Source organism: Pseudonaja textilis, chromosome 1 (genome assembly GCF_049901715.1).
Source record: "Pseudonaja textilis isolate UNSWEBS1 chromosome 1, rPseTex1.2, whole genome shotgun sequence".
Classification (NCBI taxonomy): Eukaryota; Metazoa; Chordata; class Lepidosauria; order Squamata; family Elapidae; genus Pseudonaja; species Pseudonaja textilis.
The window spans coordinates 317,668,230-317,689,484 of NC_141990.1; the positions used below are offsets into that span (position 1 = coordinate 317,668,230).

Sequence of the window (21,255 nt, forward strand, 5' to 3'; positions counted from 1 at the left end):
ACTAAGCTGATGTCTCTGAAGGTATAAAAGGACGCCATACCTTCTCCAAGGTGGGGCCTTTCACTGCATGCTGTTTGTCTGTATGTTGTGGGATGTCTATCCAGCTCTTCTTTATTTACAAATAAAAGCTGATATATTTTCCCCAAAGCCTCTTCTCTCTTTGGCATTCTGATGACTCGAGTACACTTTGGAACCTTACACTTCCTTTTCTCCCATTTCCCTGACATGGTGTACGGCTTGGATTTCCAAGATCCCTTTCAATCCTATTATTCTCTGTTCCACTCTCCCTCTCTCCCAGGACAATTCAAATCAATTGCATACAAGATTTGAAGAGATTTTTATCTTGAAAAAGAAAAACACACCGACAGAGCCAGAGCTCTCATCCAGCGGCAAAAAAAAAAAGGGTGAATGCCATTCGGGACAGCTTCAACGGAAGAATATTTTCTGAATCCGAGAAAAAGAAAATGGTTCCCTTTTATTGTGAGTTGGTCAGAGTCCCTCCACACACACCCCCAAAATATGGTGCTCCAGGCATTCTGAGTCATATTAAGGAGGACCGAAGAAATCCAGGAAGGACCAGGAGGCGGGGCGAGGCAATTAGAAACAACCTTTCGGGCACCAGGGTCCGGTTTCATGGAGAGCGGTTTTCCCGTGGACCGTAGCGGGACGTGGCTTTGCATCCTGCCTGCATTCCGTAGACGAAGCTTCATTTATGTGTGAGGCCTGGTTTCTGGCTTGCCACGGCCCGGCCCTGGGGGGGGGGGTTGAGGTTGGGGACCCCTGTTATAAAAAAAGGGAAAGGAAGGAGCTGGGTGCTTAGCCAAGGAAACAGAGAGACCAAGGAGAGGTCCCAGAAAGGAAATCCTGCAGAATTCAGGCAATGAATCGCTCTGGGAAGACCGAGTTCTCTCCAGGATCATCGCTAAAGTCACCGACGGTGCTTGCAATGCACGTAAGGAACTGGCGGAGTTTCCACCACAAAGTCGCGGCTGCCATCTTGATTTTTTTTTTTCTAGCCGTGCCTTTGGGACACCCCTAAGATCCGATGCCTCGGAGAGGGAGGGGCTGGGCTTCCTGTGTGGCGGGGGGTGGGGGAGGGGGAGGGAGACCTAGGCCTCGCCAATTCTATCCGCTGATCTTGCTCTCTCCTCCGCAGCAGGAGGAAGAGCCATGCTTTGCTCATGCACAGGTAGGGAAGAGGGGGCACCATCGTAGCTGTGAAACGGTCCTAGAGTCGGTGTCTTCATAGGCCATTATTGGAGCGTGAGTCTGTGCTATGCCGCGGCTGCCAAAAAAAAAGCCAAGCCGATGCACTCCGCGGAGGTGTTTTTTTTTTTAAAGACAAGAGTGGACAGTCAATTGTCTGAAATGGTATAAGGGTGTCCTGTTCAAGTTTTTTTCCCTTTTAAATTGAATGGCCTTATCGAACAAACTTGGTTTGAAGCGAGTGCCAGGCTGCCATTTAAGACACGGCACTTTAAAAAAAAAAAAAAACCCACTTTAGAAAAATGCCTGGGAATAGATTGGGGTGGGGGCAGGGGTGGGGGGAATTAAAAAAACCCGGATCTGCGAAGATCTAGAAACAAACGAAGTTGTAACTAGCGGTCAGCACGGCTTGACAAAGTGACTAAATGAGCAAACCAGCGAAACGCTGCGGAGAGAGCATAGCTGGACTTCAATAAGGCGTTTGACCGAGTAGACCACAATTTAATTCTCAATAAGCTAAAAAAAACACGGGATAGACAGGATCACCCCCAGATGGATTTGACCCGGGCTGACCAAACGTACTTAAGAAAAAAAATGGAGGGCCACCCATAGGGTCTCTCGTTTGAGCCAGGGGGGAGGGGTTGGTCTAGAAGACCCTCCGAGGCCCCTTCCAGCTCTTATTCTGATTCAAGATGCCTAAACAGAGAGATAGAATCGAGATCTGGTGACGGGTTAGTCCTGCTTTATAAATGCTTAGTAAGGCCACCCTTGGAATAGTTTAGAAGCCAGTTTTGGTCGCCACGATATTAAAAAAAGATGTGGAGACTCTGGAAAGAGGGCAGAGAAGAGCGAGAAAGAGGATTTAGGGGACCGGAGGCTAAAATATACGAAGAATGGTTGCGGGAACTGGGTAGGTTTAGTTTAATGGAAAGGGTTATGGAGGATGTGATAGTCGTCTTCTAATATTTGAGGGGCTGCCCCAAAGATGAGAGGGGGTCCACCTGTTCTCCAAAGCACCAAAAGGCCAGACAAGGAACAACAGGTAGAAACTAATCCAGGGGAGAAACTTTCTGACAGGGAGGACAGTTAACCAGTGGAACTGCCTGCCACCAGAAGTTGTGGGTGCCTCATTGCTGGAGGTTTTTAAGGAGAGACTGGATACCTCTTTGTTGTGTCCAAAGTGGGAGAGGGTGTCCTGTTTGAGCAGGGGGTTGGACTAGAAGACCTCCAAGGTCTCCCCAAAACCCTGTTATTCTATGTTCTAATCTGAAAGGTACCAAAATGCTTTTAAATACGGTTTTTTGGAGAGAACCAAGAAGCTTCTTGGAGGAGAAGCGAAACGTCTTCAAAGAAAAAAAAAAAACCCAGAAAGTCCAGTTGCCTCTTGACCAAAATAAAAATAAAAAATGCACCTTTAGGACAACCAGGACTCAAGAGGATGGAGAATCTCCAGGGGCATTTGGGGAGAGAAGAAGAAGAAGAGGAAGAAGAAGAAAAAAATGGAATTTCTGCTGGATGTCCGGCCTCTGGTTTTTGTCTTTGTCCTTTCGGAGACCTGGGTGCGAGCGATGGAGGGCACGGGGCCACGGAAGACGCGGCCTGCAGACGGTCCCCGCCGCCTCCTTCCCGGGATCTCCGAGGCCCCCACCCTATAGCTGCCGGGTCCAATCCTGGAGGAGCCAATGGGGGGGTTTGGTAGTGGCCACCTGCCCCCCCCAACGCTGCCCCGCCAGCCCCACCGCTAGCAGCACCACTTCAGGGGCTTCTGGATCTTGACGTAGGGCAGCGCGAGGGGGAAGTTGCCGCTGGGCCAGTACTCCATGGAGGGCTCGCTGCTGGGCAGGTCGTGGTAGATGTCGAAGAAGAGGATGAGGGTGATGCAGTGCAGGAGGGCCATGTTGATGAGGACGTGCCTGGAGGGGGGGGGAAGCAGGAAGCGGCCTCAGTCCCTCTCCGACCTCCAGGTCCCGCCCGGGGGTGAACTAGACCCCTCTTCCTTCCTCCCTCTCCCCTCCCTCCCTCCCTCTTTTCCTCTCTCCCTTCCCCCTCTCCCTTCCCCCTCTTCCTCCCTCCCTCCCTCTCCCAGTCTCCCTCTCTCCCTCTCCCTCCCACCTTCCTTCCCTCCATCCTTCTCTCTCTCCCTCTCCCTCTTCCAGCCTCCCTCTCTCCCTCTCAATCCCACCTTCCCTCCCTCCTTCTCCCCCTCCCTATCCCTCCCTCTCCCACCCACTTTTCCTCTCCCCTCTCCCTCCCTCCTTCTCTCTCTCCATCATCTCTCTCCTTCTCCCCCTCCCTATCCCTCCCTCCCTCCTTCTCCCTCCCTCCCTCCTTCTTCCCCTCCCTCCCTCCTTCCCTCTCCCACCCTCTTTTCCTCTCTCCCTTCCCCTCTCCCTCCCTCCTTCTCTCTCTCCATCCCTCTCTCCTTCTCCTTCTCCCCTCCCTATCCCTCCCTCCCTCCTTCTCCCTCCCTCCTCCTTCTTCCCCTCCCTCCCTCCTTCCCTCTCCCACCCTCTTTCCTCTCTCTCCTTCCCCTCTCCCTCCCTCCTTCTCTCTCTCCATCCCTCTCTCCTTCTCCTTCTCCCCTCCCTATCCCTCCCTCCCTCCTTCTCCCTCCCTCCTCCTTCTTCCCCTCCCTCCCTCCTTCCCTCTCCCACCCTCTTTTCCTCTCTCCCTTCCCCCTCTCCCTCCCTCCTTCTCTCTCTCCCTCCCTCTCCCTCTCCCAGCCTCCCTCTCTCCCTCTCCCTCCCACCTTCCCTCCCTCTTTTGCTCTCTCCCTCCCCTCTCCCTCCCTCCTTCTCTCTTTCCCTCCCTCTCTCCTTTTCCCCCTCCCTATCCCTCCCTCTCCCTCCCTCCTTCCCTCTCCCACCCTCCTTTCCTCTCTCCCTTCCTCCTCTCCCCTCCCTCCTCCTCTCCCTCCCTCCTCCTCTCTCCCTCTCCTAGCCTCCCTCTCTCCCTCTCCCTCCCACCTTCTCTCTCTCCCTCCCTCCCTCCTTCTCCCCCTCTGTATCCCTCCCTCTCCCTCTCCCCTCTCCCACCCTCTTTTCCTCTCTCCCTTCCCCTCCCTCCCTCCTCCTCCTCTCCCTCCCTCCCTCCCTCTCCCTCACCTTCCCTCTTACCAGAAACTGTGGAGGTAGCAAAAGTTGAGCCGTTGGCAGAAGCCGCAGAAGAATTTGTCCACCAGCCAGCAGCTGATGGCGACGACCCACCAGAAGGTCATGGTCCAGGCTGCACGCTTGACGGCCGGGCTGCTGCACCTGCGGGAGGGAGGGAGGGGGGGCGGCGGGCTTAGCGGTCCAGCCCATCCGTGCCCCAGGGGGGGAGGGGGGCAGCCTCCCCGCTGGGTCCCCACCTGAGTCCCTGCACCGGGAGCCTCTCCCAGACCCTCCCTCTCAAATGGGGTGAGCCCCTGGGGTCCTCTCCCCGCACCCCGCTTTGAAGAAAAGGCCGGGCTCCGCGTGGAGATGGCTTGGCTGCCGGTCTCTGGGGGGCCAGTCTGGCCTTGGACCGGACCTCGGAAATGGCTCCCCGCAAGGCCTCCGCGACGGAATACAGGGAGTCCTCGGTTTACGACAGGTCACGGAAGAGGAAGAGGAGGAGAGGGAGAAGGGGAAGGAGGAGAGGAGGAGGAAAAGGAGGAAGGAAGAAGGAAGAAGGAGAGGAGGAAGAGGAGAGGGAGAAGGGGAAGGAGGAGAGGAGGAGGAAAAGGAGGAAGGAAGAAGGAGAGGAGGAAGAGGAGAGGGAGAAGGGGAAGGAGGAGAGGAGGAGGAAAAGGAGGAAGAAGGAAGGAAGGAGAGGAGGAAGAGGAGAGGGAGAAGGGGAAGGAGGAGAGGAGGAGGAAAAGGAGGAAGGAAGAAGGAAGAAGGAGAGGAGGAAGAGGAGAGGGAGAAGGGGAAGGAGGAGAGGAGGAGGAAAGGAGGAAGGAAGAAGGAAAAGGAGAGGAGGAAGAGGAGAGGGAGAAGGGAGAAGGAGGAGAGGAGGAGGAAAAGGAGGAAGGAAGAAGGAGAGGAGGAAGAGGAGAGGGAGAAGGGGAAGGAGGAGAGGAGGAGGAAAAGGAGGAAGAAGGAAGGAAGGAGAGGAGGAAGAGGAGAGGGAGAAGGGGAAGGGAGGAGAGGAGGAGGAAAAGGAGGAAGGAAGAAGGAGAGGAGGAAGAGGAGAGGGAGAAGTGGAAGAAGAGGAGGAGGAGGAAAAGGAGGAAGGAAGAAGGAAGAAGGAGAGGAGGAAGAGGAGAGGGAGAAGGGAAGGAGGAGAGGAGGAGGAAAAGGAGGAAGGAAGAAGGAGAGGAGGAAGAGGAAAGAGGGGGAGGAGAAGAGAGGGAGGAGGGGGAGAGAGATGGAGAGGAGAGGAGGAGGAAGTTCCTCCTTTCCTCTCCTCCTCCCCTTCTCCCTCTCCTCCCTCTTCCTCATTTCCCTCTTCCTCCCCTTCCTCCTCCTTTCCTCCCCATCTCTGTCCCCCTCCTCCCTCTCTCCTCCTCCTCTCCTTCTATTTCCTTCCTCCTTTCCTCCTCCTCTCCTCCTCCCTCTCCTCCTCGTTTCCTCCTCTCCTTCTACTTCTTCCCTCCTCTTCCTCCTCCTCTCCTCCTCCCCTCCACCCTCTCCTCCTCTTTTCCTCCTCTCCTTCTACCTCTTCCCTCCTTTTCCTCCTCCTCTCCTCCTTCCCCTTCTCCCTCTCCTCCTCTTTTCCTCCTAAGTTGCAAGGACTCTGAGAAAAGCGACTGGGGAAAGGCAGCCCTCTTCCCTTCGCAGGGTCCGGGGCCCAGCAGGCAGCCCCGCGAAAGAAGCGGCTTACCTGCGCACTTCCACGAACGCCAGGTAGAGCAGGTGGAAAGCCACGCAGTTGAGGATGTAGGCATTGAGGGCCGGCTTGACGAAGGACATCAGGGTGCTGGTCACCGTCACTGTGGCCACGAAGGTGAGGAACTGCTCCCTAAGAGAGGGGCGGCCATATTGATGTGGTTGACCCTGGAGGAGGCCCTCCTCCGCCTCCTTCCCCTTCTTTTCTCTCTCCTCCTCTTCTTCCTCTCCTCCTTCCTACTCTTTCTCCACCTCTCTATCTCTCTCCTCCCTCCTCCTTCCTCCTTTTCCTCCTCCTCCTCTGCTTCTTCCCTTTCTCCCTCTCCTCCTCTTCCTCCTCTCCTCCACTCCTTCCCATCTCTCTCTCTCCCTCCTCCACTTTCCTTTTCTTCCTTTCCTTCTTCTTCCTTCCCCTTCTCCCTCTCCTCCTCTCCCTCTCAGATACAGATAATCAGAGTTGGAAGGGACCTTGGAGGTCATCTAGTCCAACCCCCCTCTGCCCAAGCGGGAGACCCTACACCATTTCTGACCGATGGCAGTCCAGTCTCTTCTTGAAAGTCTCCAGGGATGAAGCTCCCACAACTTCCAAGGGCAACTTCTGTTCCATGGGTGGATTGTTTTCCCTGTCAGAAAGTTTCTCCTTATTTCCAGGTTGAATCTCTCCTTGGTCAGTTTCCATCCATTATTATTCCTTGCCTGGCCTATAGGAGCTTTAGAAAATAGCTTGACCCCCTTCCTCCTCCTCTCCTTGGCAGCCCCTCCTCAAATATTAGAAGACCGCTATCCTGTCTCCTCTTCTCTTTCCTAGACCAGCCAGGCCCAGGTCCTGCAACCGTTCATCGTATGTTTCAGCCTCCAGCCCCCTCATCATCCTGGTTGCTCTTCTCTGCCCTTTTTCTAGAGTCTCAACATCTTTTTTATAGTGTGGTGACCAAAACTGGATGCAGGACTCTAGGTGTGGCCTTACTAAGGCTTTATAGAGTGGTATTAGTGCCTCCCTTGATCTCGATTGTATCCCTCTGTTGATGCAATTTAGGATTGCATTGGATTTTTTGGCTGCTGCTGCACATGGCTGGCTCCTATTTAGCTGGTTGTCCACTAAGACTCCAAGATCCCCCCTCCCAGTTCCTGCTATTGAGCCCGGTTTCACCCAGTCTGTATGTGTCCTTTGGGTTTTTCTTGCCTAAGTGTAGGACTTCCCTTTTCTCTACGTCGAATTTCATTCTGTTAGTTACGGCCCAGTGTTCTAGTCTGTCCAGATCCCTCTGGACCTTAAGCCGATCTTCTGGGGTGTCGGCTCTTCCTGCCAGCTTAGTATCATCTGCAAAATTGGGTAAGTTCCCCTTCTATTCCCTCCTCTAAGACGTTAATGAAGATATTGAGGAGTCCTGGGCCTGAGAGGGAACCTTGTGGCACCCCACTGCTTCCTTCCCTCCAGGTAGACTTAGACCCACTAAGGACTACTCGTTGAGTACCGTTTGCCAGCCAGTCCATCTAGTGGTGGTGCTTATCTATTCCACCTTTTTCTCGCCTACTAAGAAGTAGGTTGTGGTCTACTTTATCGAATGCTTTGCTGAAATCTAAATCTCTCCTCCTCCTCCTCTTTCCTTTTCCTCCTCTCCTTCTTCTTCCTTCCTCCTCTCCTCCTCTTTCCTTTTCCTCCTCTCCTTCTTCCTTCCTCCTTTTCCTCCTCCTCTCCTCTTTCCCCTTCTCCCTCTTCTCCTCTTCCTCATTGCCTTCTTCTTCCTCCTCCTCCTCCCCATCTCTCTCCCCCTTCCTCCTCTCCTCCTCTTTCCTTTTCCTCCTCTCCTTCTTCTTCCTTCCTCCTGTCCTCCTCCTCTTTCCTTTTCCTCCTCTCCTCCTCCTTCCTTCCTCCTCTCTCCTCCTCCTCTTTCCTTTTCCTCCTCTCCTCCTCCTTCCTTCCTCCTCTCCTCCTCCTCTTTCCTTTCCTCCTCTCCTCCTTCTTCCTTCCTCCTCTCCTCCTCCTCTTTCCTTTTCCTCCTCTCCTCCTTCTTCCTTCCTCCTCTCCTCCTCCTCTTTCCTTTTCCTCCTCTCCTCCTTCTTCCTTCCTCCTCTCCTCCTCCTCTTTCCTTTTCCTCCTCTCCTCCTTCTTCCTTCCTCCTCTCCTCCTCCTCTTTCCTTTTCCTCCTCTCCTTCTTCTTCCTTCCTCCTTTTCCTCCTCCTCTCCTCTTTCCCCTTCTCCCTCTCCTCCTCTTCCTCATTGCCTTCTTCTTCCTCCTCCTCCTCCCCATCTTTCTCCCCCTTCCTCCTCTCCTCCTCCTCTTTCCTTTTCCTCCTCTCCTCCTTCTTCCTTCCTCCTCTCCTCCTCCTCTTTCCTTTTCCTCCTCTCCTTCTTCTTCCTTCCTCCTTTTCCTCCTCCTCTCCTCTTTCCCCTTCTCCCTCTCCTCCTCTTCCTCATTGCCTTCTTCTTCCCTCCTCCTCCTCCCCATCTTTCTCCCCCCTTCCTCCTCTCCTCCTCCTCTTTCCTTTTCCTCCTCTCCTCCTTCTTCCTTCCTCCTCTCCTTCTTCTTCCTTCCTCCTCTCCTCCTCCTCTTTCCTTTTCCTCCTCTCCTTCTTCTTCCTTCCTCCTCCTCCCCTCCCCTCCCCTCAAGTAAGATTGCTGCCACCCCTCTGCAGGGCACTGTCCCAAACCACTGGCAATGCCCATAAAACACAGGCTAGACCAAGGGCCCCACGCCAGCCCAGACAAATGGTGGTCTAGTCTCTTCTTTAAAAACTCCCAGGGTTCGAGTAACCACAACTTCTGGTGGCAAGTCGTTCCGCTGGCTAATTCTTCTCCCTGGCAAGAAATTCCTCCTTCGTTCTAGGTTGCTGCACTTTCGGTCCCCAGAACCTTGGCACCTGCTGCCTGCTCAGCCCCCCCCCCGCCCCCTCCCCCAGATTTCGGCCTCCCTCTGCCATTGCCAGCCGGCACCTTTGGGGTCCAGAGAACCCCCCCCCCAATCCCCACCAACCGACCCTCTGCCCTCCAGCCGCAAGGGAACAGCTCAGAGGTGGGAGTCCACCAGTTCTGGAGAACCAGTAGCGGAAATTTTGAGTAGTTTGGAGAACCTCTGAGTGGCCCCTCTCCCTTCTATTCTCTGCCTCCGGAGTCCCAGCTGATTGGCTGGCTCTTCTTTCGGTTGCCCCGCACGGGAGAACGGAGCTGGAAAGCAGGTGAGTGGGGTGAGGGAGGGAAAGGAGATTTTATAGGATCCTTCCCCCTGCCACGCCCACCAAGCCACGCCCAGAGAACCGGTAGTAAATTCTGAATCCCACCCCCCCGGAACAGCTGCCCGGGGATGGGGGGGGCGTTGTTTGGCCTCCTTACCTGTTTTTGATGAAGGACGGGAAGTAGCGGACCGGGAACCAGAAGCCGTAAGAGATGCAGAGCGTCCAAAGGATGGATAGCTCGTCCAGGAGCTGCCCGGCGTAACTCAGGGTCATGTGGTAGTAGAAGGAGAAGACGCCTGCGGAGGAAGAGGGGCGACTTAACGGAATAAGCAAGTCGGAAGGGACCCTGGAGGTCTTCCAGTCCAGCCCCCCCCCCTCCCGTTCGAACAGGCCGTCTCCTCACCGGCAAAGCCTCTGGGTTCAATTGAGGCCCATCAGAACCCCCTGGACAGCGGCCATTCTCATCAACTCAGATCAATGTCCCGATGGCCTGCTTTACGACTGTCGTAATGGACGGCTGTAACCGGCGGGTTCTGTTACGGTCATAAGGTGAGGACCATGCTTTCTCCCAAAGGGTCCTTCCCACGGGTCACCCTCAACCTACGGCCACAATTGAGCTCCAAATTTAACGTTGCTAAGGGAGACGGTGGAGCTTCGCTTCATTTTACGATGCTTGGCAACCGACTTGTATTTATGACGGTCGCAGAGTCCCCGGGGTCAACGCGATTCCCCCTTTTGTGACCTTCTGGCAAGCAAAGTCCACGTGGGAAGCTCGATTTACTTAGTAACCGTGCGACCCACTGAACAACTGCACTGATTCACTTAACGACAGTGGCAAGGCAGGGCCGTAAAATGGGGTAAAACTGCCTTGCCTGGCAACCGACATGTTGGACTTTCTGAAGACTGCCTGTGTGAATACAGCGCTAAAACGAAGACGGGGCTAGTTCTCCTGAGGAGGATGCTCGGCTGGCCTACCGCGCAGGGCTGGCGGGGGGGAGGGCAGGCCTGGCCTTCTGCTCCTGCCTGGCCTTTGTGGCCACCTACCAATAATAAGCTGCAAGATGACGAAGCCCCGGATCGGCACAGGACGATAGCCAATGTAATCGGTGTTGAGCCACAGCATCATGGGGGCCAGGATGAAAAAGGCCACGTTGCTGATCTGGAGGAGGGAAAGAGGGAGGAGAAAGAGTGGGGAGGGAGGGAGGGAGGGAGGAAGGAAGGGGAAGTAGGGAAGGAGGAAGAGAAAGGAGGAAGGAAGGAAGGAAGGAAGGAAGGAAGGAAGGAAGGAAGGAAGGAAGGAAGGAAGGAAGGAAGGAGGGGAGGGAGGGAGGGAGGAAGGAAGGGGAGGGAGGGACGGAGGAAGGAAAGAAGGAAGGAAGGAAGGAGAAGGAAGGAAGGAAGGAAGGAGGAAGGAGGAAGGAGGAAGCAGGGAGGGAGAGAAAGGGAGGAAGGAAGGAAGGAAAGAAAGGAAGGAAGGAAGGGAGGAAGGAAGGAAGGGAGGGAGGAGGGAAGGAAGGAAGGAAGGTGAGGGAGGGAGGGACGGAGGGAGGGACGGAGGAAGGAAAGAAGGAAGGAAGGAAGGAAGGAAGGAAGGAAGGAAGCAGGGAGGGAGGAAGGAAGGAAAGAAGGGAGGGAGGAAGGAAGGAAGGAAGGTGAGGGAGGGAGGGAGGGAGGGAGGGAGGGAGGAAGGAGGAAGCAGGGAGGGAGGAAGAGAAAGGAAGGAAGGAAGGAAGGGAGGGAGGGAGGGAGGGAGAGAAAGGGAGGAAGGAAGGAAGGAAGGAAGGGGGAAGAAGGGAGGGAGGAAGAGAAAGGGAGCGAGGAAGGAAGGAAGGAAGGAAGGAAGGAAGAAAGAAAGGAAGGAAGGAAGGAAGGAAGGAAGGAAGGAAGGAAGGAAGGAAGGAAGGAAGGAAGGAAGGAAGGAGAGAAAGAGACAAAAAGGATTAGCAATATGAGAAACCCAGATGGGGCAAACCTGTCCGAGAGGCAAGGCCAGTGGCCCCCACTCTTTGACACCCGGGGAGCTACTAAGCCCACCGGGGCAGAACGAGGGATGTGGGGTTGTAGAGAGAGTTAGGATCACTTCTGAATTCTCTATCATTTTTTTCCTAGTTTTGTGTGTGCGTGATTTTTCCAAGCTTGGCTACTTTTAAAACTTTGGGACTTTAATTCCCAGAATTCGTCAGTCCTTGGGGGGCTGGCTGGGGAATTCTGGGAGCCGAAATCCGTGAATCTTACCGTTGCCAAGTTCAGAGATCCCTGGTCCGAGACGGCGGTTTCTCCACCTGAAGACACCTGAAGGCCCGGATAGAAGAGAGCTGGGAGCAGCGGGGAGGGGTGTGGACTGAGACCGGTTCACCCCGGTTTGGGCGAACCGGTTGTTCATTTTTACGGTCCGTTCGGTGAACCGGCCAATCCCACCCCTGGCTGGCCCCTCCTGCCCTGCCCCTCCCCACCTCTTCCCGGAGTCCCCACGGAGCCCATTTTGGATTCCAGGTAAGTGAAGGGGCTCGAAGGGGTGAGGGCCAAAAACAGGCGGCTTCCCGGTGGCCTCTGGAGGCCATTTTCACCTTCCCAGAGTCTCCGAGAAAACCCTCCGGAGCCTGGGGAGGGTGAAAATGTCCTCCCCCCCCGCCATGGTACGGGAGGCCAACTAGGCCAACCCACCCAGCAACGAGGCCGAGAACCAGTTGCTAAATTTTTTTGAAGCCCACTCCTGGCTGGAAGGGATCTGGCGGGTCATCTAGTCCAACCCTCTGCTCTAGCAGGAAGAACCGATACCGTTTCATCTAAGGGACGGTGAGACGAGTGAACTTCAACTCCCAGAATTCCCCAGCCAGCACAGGTGGATTTCAACGCCCAGACATCTGTTGGCTTGCGTCCTTTCCGGGGCATGGATATTCGCTTGTGGACGAGGACTTGGGCTAAGAAACGATGCCCCACCGACCCTAAATTCTCCCACCAGCGATCCATTGTCGGGATTCCTGCAAACCCTTTTAAGTGGGACCTCTGTTGGCGTGTGTGTGTGTGTGTGTGTGTGTGTGTTGCAACTTGGAGATCTCTAAGATTTGCATGCCTCCCTCCTGTCCTCAGATATATATATATTTTTTTCAAACATCCGGTTGGAATGGAGGGACGTCGTGCCTGCTGATAATAATTCTCAATCAGAATAGAGCTGGAAGGGAACTTGGAGGTCCTCTAGTCAACCCCATTGCTCGAGCGGAAGATCCTGTACCACATTTCAGACAAATGGCTGTCCATTTGTCTCTTCTTAAAAACCTCCAGTGACCCACAACTCCTGTAATCTGCAACTGCAAAAACATACGGACGACACAACTCAATCAGGGCAAAGCAATAGACACAATCTACATAGACTTCTGTAAAGCCTTTGATTCAGTGGTACACGACAAACTGCTCCTAAAACTAAAATCTTATGGTATCTCTGGACAACTGCACAGCTGGATAGAAGCATTCCTGTCAAACAGACAACAAATGGTCAAAATTGGGAGCATCCTATCAAATTCTGTACCTGTCAACAGTGGTGTCCACCCAAGGCAGCATTCTAGGACCAACTCTCTTCATCCTCTACATAAATGACCTCTGTGATCATATCAAGAGCAACTGCGTTCTTTTCGCTGACGATGTAAAGCTGTTCAATAACACAGACAATACTGCTACCCTTCAAAAAGATCTTGACTATGTATCAGAATAGTCAAACAAATGGCAACTTCAAATCTCAACAAATAAATGTTCCGCCTTACATATTGGCAAAAAAAAAATCAGAAAATAAAATAAAATAGTCAAGACCTTGTTGATGATCCAAACTCTGTCCAGGATCTTGAAGTCCTCATCTCTAATGACCTAAGTGCTAGAGTCCATTGTAACTACATAGCCAAAAAGGCATTAAGAGTTTTTAACCTAATCGTAACTTTGGTAATATCACACTACTAACTAGAGTATATAAAACATTTGCTAGACCAATACTTGAATACAGCTCATCAGTCTGGAACCCACATTACGTATCTGATATTAGCACAGTTGAGAAAGTCCAGAAATATTTCACAAGAAGAGTTCTCCACTCCTCTACTCGTTGCGGAAGACCTTATGCCACCAGACTTGAAATTCTAGACCTAGAAAACCTACAACTACGCCGCCTTCGGTCTGATCTAAGTATAGTATATAAAATTATACGTTGCAATGTCCTACCTGTCAATGAATACTTCAACTTCAACCAACAACACACGAGCAAATAATAGATACAAGCTCAAGATTAATCACACCAAACTTGATTGCAGGAAATACAACTTAAGCAACAGAGTGGTCAATGTCTGGAATACTCTACCTGACTCTGTTGCTTCTTCCCCAAACCCCAAAAACTTTTAACCTTAGACTGTCTACTATTGACCTCACCCCTTTCCTAAGAGGTCTGCTGGGGGCGTGCATAAGCGCACCAACGTGCCTACCGTCCCTGTCCTATCCTTTCTTTTATTTTTCTTATATGTACCCATTTCATGTATTCCTAACTATGTTTATACTTATACATATTATCTTATACTCGCTTGACAAAATAAAATAAATAAAAAAATAAAATAAATTGGCCTAGACCGAACAGAGGAACGGAAACAGGCTGTTTCCATGGCACGAGACGACTCCTTTGAACGATGAACTCGAACTATGAATAGACTAAGCCTGGAGGAATGTGTTGTGATTGTGGCAAAGTGGCACGTCTGTATTTGAAAGGTGACCCACACAGAAAGGAATGGCCACCCTCAAAGTGGACAGCAATTTTCTGACTGGAAGAAACATTCACCTTATGCCTCTCTCACCTGTCTCCTGAAGTCACATGGTGCATTAACAGAGGGATACAATCGAGATCAAGGGAGGGACTAATACCCCTCTATAAAGCCTTAGTAAGGCCACGCCTGGAATATTCTGCACCCAGTTTTGGTCACCACACTATAAAAAAAGATGTTGGGACTCTAGAAAAAGTGCAGAGAAGAGCAACCAGGAGGATGAGGGGACACTGGAGGCTAAAATATACAATGAACAGTTGCAGGAACTGGGCCTGGCTAGTCTAGGGAAGAGAAGGACCAGGGGAGACAGGAGAGCAGCCTTCCAATAGTTGAGGGGCTGCCCCAGCTATTTTCCAAGGCATCTGAAGGCCAGGCAAGGAATAATAATGGATGGAAACTGATCAAGGAGAGATTCAACCTGGAAATAAGGATAAATTTTCTGACAGTGCAGAATGGAACAGAAGTTGTTTTCAGAAGTTGCGGGAGCTTCTGAAAGCCTGGAGGCTTTCAAGAAGAGACTGGACTGCCACCTGTCAGAAATGGTGTAGGGTCTCCTGCTTGGGCAGGGAGGGGGGGGTTGGACTAGATGACCTCCAAGGTCCCTTCCAACTCTGATTATCTGTTATCTGCTCCATCACAGGGAAGTTTTCCAGAAAGGATTGGATGTTCTGGGAAGGGGGTTCTACTAGACTATTCCAGACAAACGGTTGTCCAATTTCTTCTTAAAAACCTCCAGTTTTGGAGCAGCCACAACTTCTGGAGTCCAGCAGTTCCACTGGTTAATTGTTCTCACTATCAGGAAATTCCTCCTTGGTTCGTTTCCGTCCATCGCTTCTTTTTTTTTAACAGAACTTTATTCAGTTTTTCACATTAAAAACAAAAATCTCTTTTTAGTGGACAACGTATTTCCGGGTCATCATCTTTACATACAAATATGACAGCAATTATACGTTGATATATGCATACTTAATTCTATTATTACCTTTTCCATTCCAGATTTCCAGTAAGGAGAGAAACAAACACATTAATTCTAGCCTCTTTCATTCATCTCAATCGATTTTGTTTCATTTCAATTATTTCAAATATAATCCTTTAGTATTTGTTTTTAAACATAAAGATAAACAATATGTGTTTGCCTAATAAATAATAATAAAGTTTAATTCTAAGTTCTTTCATTAATCTCAATCTAAACATCTTTTTATTTCATTTCAATTATTTCAAATATAATCCTTAATATTTATTTTAAAAATAAACAATATATATTTGCCTAATAGTGGTAATAATGAAGTTACCGATGTCTCTCCTTGCTTTTAATAATCTATATTAAACTTATTAATTTAGCTGGTTCTTTAGTCTGTCCTATTCCCTTTCCATGACACATTTTTTTTTATGAATTCTAAATTAATACAGATCTTAACACACCCACAAAAAAAGAAAAAAGAACACGTATAAGTTTCCCTTCTTTTACTATTTTGAGTGTGGCACCTTAATGATTAGAATATACCTTTATTCCCTCATCTTAATTCCCAATAAACCATTAATCATTACATCTTTTCAATTGGATTCCACAGCATATTTTCCCCCCCTTTAATAAGAGTTATCAGTATCTATATTACCCTATTTTCTAAATATTTTTAATTGCAGAGATATTCTTATTACCCCTTGTCACCCTGCAGAATCCCTTTTTTAATTCATCAACCATTATCTCTGAAAAAGCAATTTCCTTTTAACATTTTACTAGTTCTGTGTTTCTTTCTTTCACATGCCTGTTTCTTACTGCTTCTCCTCCCCCTCTTTTCCCCATATCTTTTCTCATTCCAGTTTATATCCCTCTCTTTCTTAATATCTTCCTTTCCTCTTTTCTGCTGAATCTTCCTGCCTTTTCTGACTTCACAGGTATTCCCCTCTTTTAATTGCTTTCTTAAAACTCAACTTTTTAACCTTCCTTCTTTCCCCACTTCTTTTGTAGCGTTCTTTGTGTTAATTGTCTATTTAAAATGTCTTCTCCTTGAGTCGATTCCTCCTCCTCTGAGAATCTTTCTTCTTGTTCTTCAATCGCCATTTCCATTTTTTCTAGCACAGAGCAAAGTGATTCGCCTCTTTCCTGTGGCAATTCTCTCATATTTTTAAGTTCCATTTTTAATTCCCGAAGAGATATCATCATTCTTATATTTTACGATCATTAAAAGTCCACAAAAAGAAACCACTTTTACTTTCCTTCTTTCTTCTTTCAGTTTTTTAAAGTTCTCAGCTATTCCAGCCCAGGGTTTATACCAAAAACATCAATCAGTCCCACAAACAATCTTTCCTTCCTTGCTTTTTCCTTTATTCTGGTTCTGCTTTCACTTTCTAAAATTCTTACTTTGTCTCAATATTTCTGTAATGTTATATCCACACCAGTTCATTCAAAAACAAGATGCTTTCCCTTTTATTTAAACTAAATTTTTATCAAAAGGTGACACTCTCCATTATACAAAGTCTTCACTTTTTTCCCCTATATTTTTATGTAAAGTTTTTCGAACCTCAATATTCCAACACAATCCAGTCTCCAATTTGTAAACTTTGTTATTATTATTCTTTGACAATCTTAAATCCAGCTTTGGTTTTATACTTGTTTATTCCCAAATTATTTTAGTCCAATTTCATTAAGTCTTTAATTCCAGCTTCTTCCTTTCCCGGTTCGAAGCCCCATTTAGCTGTCGAAAATATTTTTCTTTTTTTCTTTTCTGTCCCTTTGTAATTTCGCCGCTCACTTTTCTTTTCTTAAAAATTCTATGTTACCTTAATCCCGGGGTACTTTTGTTTGGTTATATTGCCCAGTTGTCCCGGTTCAGATGTTATCCACCTCTTTCTTCCCTCCTGCACATAACTTAGTCCAGCTGAGTCGTCCTCTTCGGGGTGGCCATTTTAGACCATCGCTGTGGTCATCTTCGGGAGGAAAAAAAACCAAGCCCGGGGGGGGGAGATGCGGCTCCCCACAATCTGGCTTGCGGCTTCCCCTTACTCTGCCGCCCCTCCAAGGCAGTTTCAGCCCCTAATCAGAATGGTTGGGGCTCTCGGACGAAAGAGCACGGACGATAGCCGCAGAGAGTTGCGATCTACCGTCTGTCGGCGAGGAGGCTCCGCCTTCTTCCCGTTTCCGTCCATTGCTTCTTGTTCTGCCTCCAGGAGTTTTGGAGAAGAGGCTGACTAGGTTGCAAGGAAATGAAACTGCAGAACTTTCTAGCAAATGACCACAAATCAGTGATTAACTGTATTCTTCTTCCGGGTCCACTGCTTTAATTGCTCAGGCTTCCACTGTTTAAGTGCAGGGACGGCAAACCTTTTCGGCAGCCAAGTGCCCAAACTGGAATGCATGTGCATGCGCACGCAGGAGAGCATGGCAGAGCACCAGAAACCTGAAGGCGAGCTGGCCAGTGCATGCCTGCCTGTTTTGGGGGTGTTTAGGGGAGTCATTTGGGGGTCATTTTCAGATGATTTGGGGGGCCGTTTTTGTCCTGAAAACGGCCCCCCAAAGGCCCCAAAATGGCCCAGAAAACAACCAGAAAACCAGCCAGGAAACAGCCTGGAAAAGAGCTGGGAAACGGTCCAAAAAGGCTGTAAAACAACCCCCCAAATGGCCTGAAAAATGGCCTGAAAAATCATCTGAAAACAGCCTGAAAAATGGCCTAAAAATGGTCTGGAAAAAAATGCCTTGTTTGGGGCCGTTTTTTCATGCCGTTTTCAGGCAGTTTCAGGCCATTTTCAGGTCATTTGGGGGGCATTTGGGGCCTGAAAACAGCCCCCAAACTAGCCAGAAAACAGCCTGGAAAACAAGCCAAAAAATGGCTGGAAAACAACCTGAAAAATAGCCCGAAAAAGGCCCCCAAACAGTCTAAAAATGCTCTGGGTTGGGCTATTTTTCGTGCCGTTTCCCAGCGCTCCGGTGCCCTTTCTCAACCGCGGCCTGTTGCCGAGACTGTGCGAAACGTACGGTTGGCACCCGGAAGGAGAAAACCCAGGGCGTTCGAGGCGTCCCTCGCTGCAAAGCGAACAGGCCTATAAGGCGGTGAAAAATTCAAGGTTCTAGACCTCAGGACTGGGCTGGATTCTGAATTGGCTGAGAAAACCCCACTGGCAGGTGAGGGGCAGCCATTTTCAGTAGCTGAGCAACCCCAGAGAACCGATGGTCTGAGCCGACGGGGGAACCCTTTTGCTCTAGAAGGGGGTAGGGGGGACCATTTCACAGATGAACAGAGTTGGGAGGGACCTTGTAGGTCATCTAGTCCAACCCCCCTCTGCCCAAGCAGGAGACCCTGCACCATTTCTGACAGAGGGCAGTCCAGTCTCTTCTTGAAAGCCTCCAGGGATGAAGCTCCCACAACTTCTTTCTTTCTTTCTTTCTTTCTTTCTTTCTTTCTTTCTTTCTTTCTTTCTTTCTTTCTTTCTTCCTTCCTTCCTTCCTTCCCTTCCTTCCTTCCTTCCTTCCTTCCTTCCTTCCTTCCTTCCTTCCTTCTCTCTCTCTCTCTTTTTTCTTTCTTTCTTTCTTTCTACCCACCGACCTACCAACCTATCTATTATCAGATTAACAGAGTTGGGAGGGACCTTGTAGGTCATCTAGTCCAACCCCCCTCTGCCCAAGCAGGAGACCCTGCACCATTTCTGACAGAGGGCAGTCCGGTCTCTTCTTGAAAGCCTCCAGGGATGAAGCTCCCACAACTTACTTACTTACTTTCTTTCTTTCTTTCTTTCCTTCCTTCCTTCCTTCCTTCCTTCTTTCCTTCCTTCCTTCCTTCCTTCCTTCCTTCCTTCTTTCCTTCTTCCTTCCTTCTTTCCTCTCTCTCTCTCTTTTTTCTTTCTTTCTCTTTCTTTCTACCTACTTACCTACCAACCTATCTATTATCAGATTAACAAAGTTGGGAGGGACCTTGTAGGTCATCTAGTCCAACCCCCCACCCAAGCAGGAGACCCTACACCAATTTCTGACCAATGGCACTCCAGTCTCTTCTTGAAACCCTCCAGGGATGAAGCTCCCACAACTTCTGAAGCCAACTTCTGTTCCATGCGTTGATTGTTCTCCCTGTCAGAAAGTTTCTCCTTATTTCCAGGTTGAATCTCTCCTGGATCAGTTTCCATCCATTATAATTCCTTGTCTGGCCTTCGGGTGCTTTGGAAAATAGCTTGACCCCCTTCCTCCTCCTCTCTGGGGCAGCCCCTCAACTATTGGAAGATGCTCTCCTGTGTCCCCTGGTCCTTCTCTTCCCTAGACTAGCCAGTTCCTGCAACCGTTGTTCATATGTTTCAGCCTCCAGTCCCCTCCTCATCCTGGTTGCTCTTCTCTGCCCTCTTTCTAGGTCATCTAGTCGAGCCCCCTCCTCAAAGCAAGAGATCTTCACCCCGTCCCAATCCAATGGCTGCCCACTCTATTCCTGCAAACCTCCAGTGGGGATAGAGCCCACCCACGCAGCCCCCTCGTACCCCCAGTGGATGGGCCGGAGGGAATTGAAGCACCTGCCCCCTTATCCCACAAGAGATTCTTGCACGTTCTCCGGAGAAGTTGCATTACCGAGTTGTAATATTCCGCAATATATTCCGAGCGCTCGAAGTTGGCTTCGCACCAGTCCACCTCGGAGCTGAGATAAGAGAAAACGTGCCGCATCCTGGCGCTGTCGACTCTGCCGTTCTAGGAGGGAAAGCGGGGGGAAAAAAAAAAGAAGAAGAGGGAAGAAATGAGGCAAAGTTGCCCGTCCAGCTTTTCTGCCTCTTGGCGCTCCCTTTTATGGGGCCCGGCCCACGCGGCCCAAGGGGTGAGCCCACGCACAGCCTGCCCTGCCGGATGCGTGGCCAAATTAACTTTATTATTAGATGGAGCGGATGGAGCGCCGTGTCTGACTAATTCTCCAAACTGTTGATTGTAATCTGCCTTTTGCAGCATGCTCAGGTCTGGTGGCCATGAGTTCCACAGGGGAATCGTCTCACCCGGGGAGGCCGCTCCTACCCAAAATGCCTCATTGGGATGCCAGAAAGGGCCGATTCCTGTCCGTCTCACCAAGGTCCCTTCCGACTCTCTTAATCTGTTGAATGGTGTAGGTTTTCCTGCTTGGGGGTTGGACTAGATGACCTCCAAGGTCCTTGCGACTCTCTTAATCTGTTGAATGGTGTAGGTTTTCCTGCTTGGGGGTTGGACTAGATGACCTCCAAGGTCCCTTGCGACTCTCTTAATCTGTTGAATGGTGTAGGTTCTCCTGCTTGGGGGTTGGACTAGATGACCTCCAAGGTCCCTTGCGACTCTCTTAATCTGTTGAATGGTCTAGGTTTTCCTGCTTGGGGGTTGGACTAGATGACCTCCAAGATCCCTTCTGACTCTCTTAATCTGTTAAATGGTGTAGGTTCTCCTGCTTGGGGGTTGGACTAGATGACTACCAAGGCCCCTTCCTATTCTGTTAATCTGTTAAATGATGTAGGTTCTCCTGCTTGGGCGGGGGTTGGACTAGATGACCACCAAGGCCCCTTCCTATTCTGTTAATCTGTTAAATGATGTAGGTTCTCCTGCTTGGGCAGGGGGTTGGACTAGATGACCACCAAGGCCCCTTCCTATTCTGTTAATCTGTTAAATGATGTAGGTTCTCCTGCTTGGGCAGGGGTTGGACTAGATGACCTCCAAGGTCCCTTCTGACTCTCTTAATCTGTTGAATGGTGTAGGTACTCCTGGTGGGTGGGGGGCTGGGCTAGATGACCTCCAAGGTCCCTTCCAACTTTGCTAATCTGTTAAATGGTGTGGGTTCTCCTGCTTGGGTGCGGGGGGTGGACTAAATGGCCTCAAAGGTCCCTTCCGACTCTCTTAATCTGTTGAATGGTGTAGGTTCTCCTGCTTGGGTGGGGGTTCGACTAGATGACCTCCAAGATCCCTTCTGACTCTCTTAATCTGTTGAATGGTGTAGGTTCTCCTGCTTGGGTGCGGGGGTTGGACTAGATGACCTCCAAGATCCCTTCTGACTCTCTCAATCTGTTAAATGGTGTAGGTTCTCCTGCTTGGGCAGTGGGTTGGACTAGATGACCTCCAAGGTCCCTTCCGACTCTATTAATCAATTGTGTAGGTTCTCCTGCTTGGGGGGCAGGCTGGGCTAGATGACCTCCAAGCTCCCTTCCAACTCTGCTAATCTGTTAAATGATGTAGGTTCTCCTGCTTGGGCAGGGGGTTGGGCTAGATGACCTCCAAGGTCCCTTCTGACTCTCTCAATCTGTTAAATGGTGTAGGTTCTCCTGCTTGGGCAGGGGGTTGGACTAGATGACCTCCAAGGTCCCTTCCAACTCTG

General features: G+C 50.4%; 1 protein-coding gene and 1 long non-coding RNA gene across 2 annotated transcripts; both read right to left on the reverse strand.

The window, feature by feature from the left end:
• Nucleotides 1-2,947: 2,947 nt before the first annotated feature.
• ACER1 (alkaline ceramidase 1) lies at nt 2,948-19,598 on the reverse strand. Its single transcript, XM_087936024.1, has 6 exons — nt 19,506-19,598; nt 10,215-10,329; nt 9,328-9,466; nt 5,992-6,129; nt 4,323-4,460; nt 2,948-3,119 (listed from the first exon to the last, which is right to left on the reverse strand). The coding sequence occupies exons 1-6, from the start codon at nt 19,596-19,598 to the stop codon at nt 2,948-2,950; spliced, it is 795 nt and encodes a 264-aa protein (XP_087792150.1).
• LOC148128363 (uncharacterized) lies at nt 15,865-17,093 on the reverse strand. The gene is made up of 2 exons (XR_015741257.1): nt 16,742-17,093; nt 15,865-16,309 (listed from the first exon to the last, which is right to left on the reverse strand). It is a non-coding gene; the product is annotated as an uncharacterized LOC148128363 (long non-coding RNA).
• Nucleotides 19,599-21,255: the final 1,657 nt, after the last annotated feature.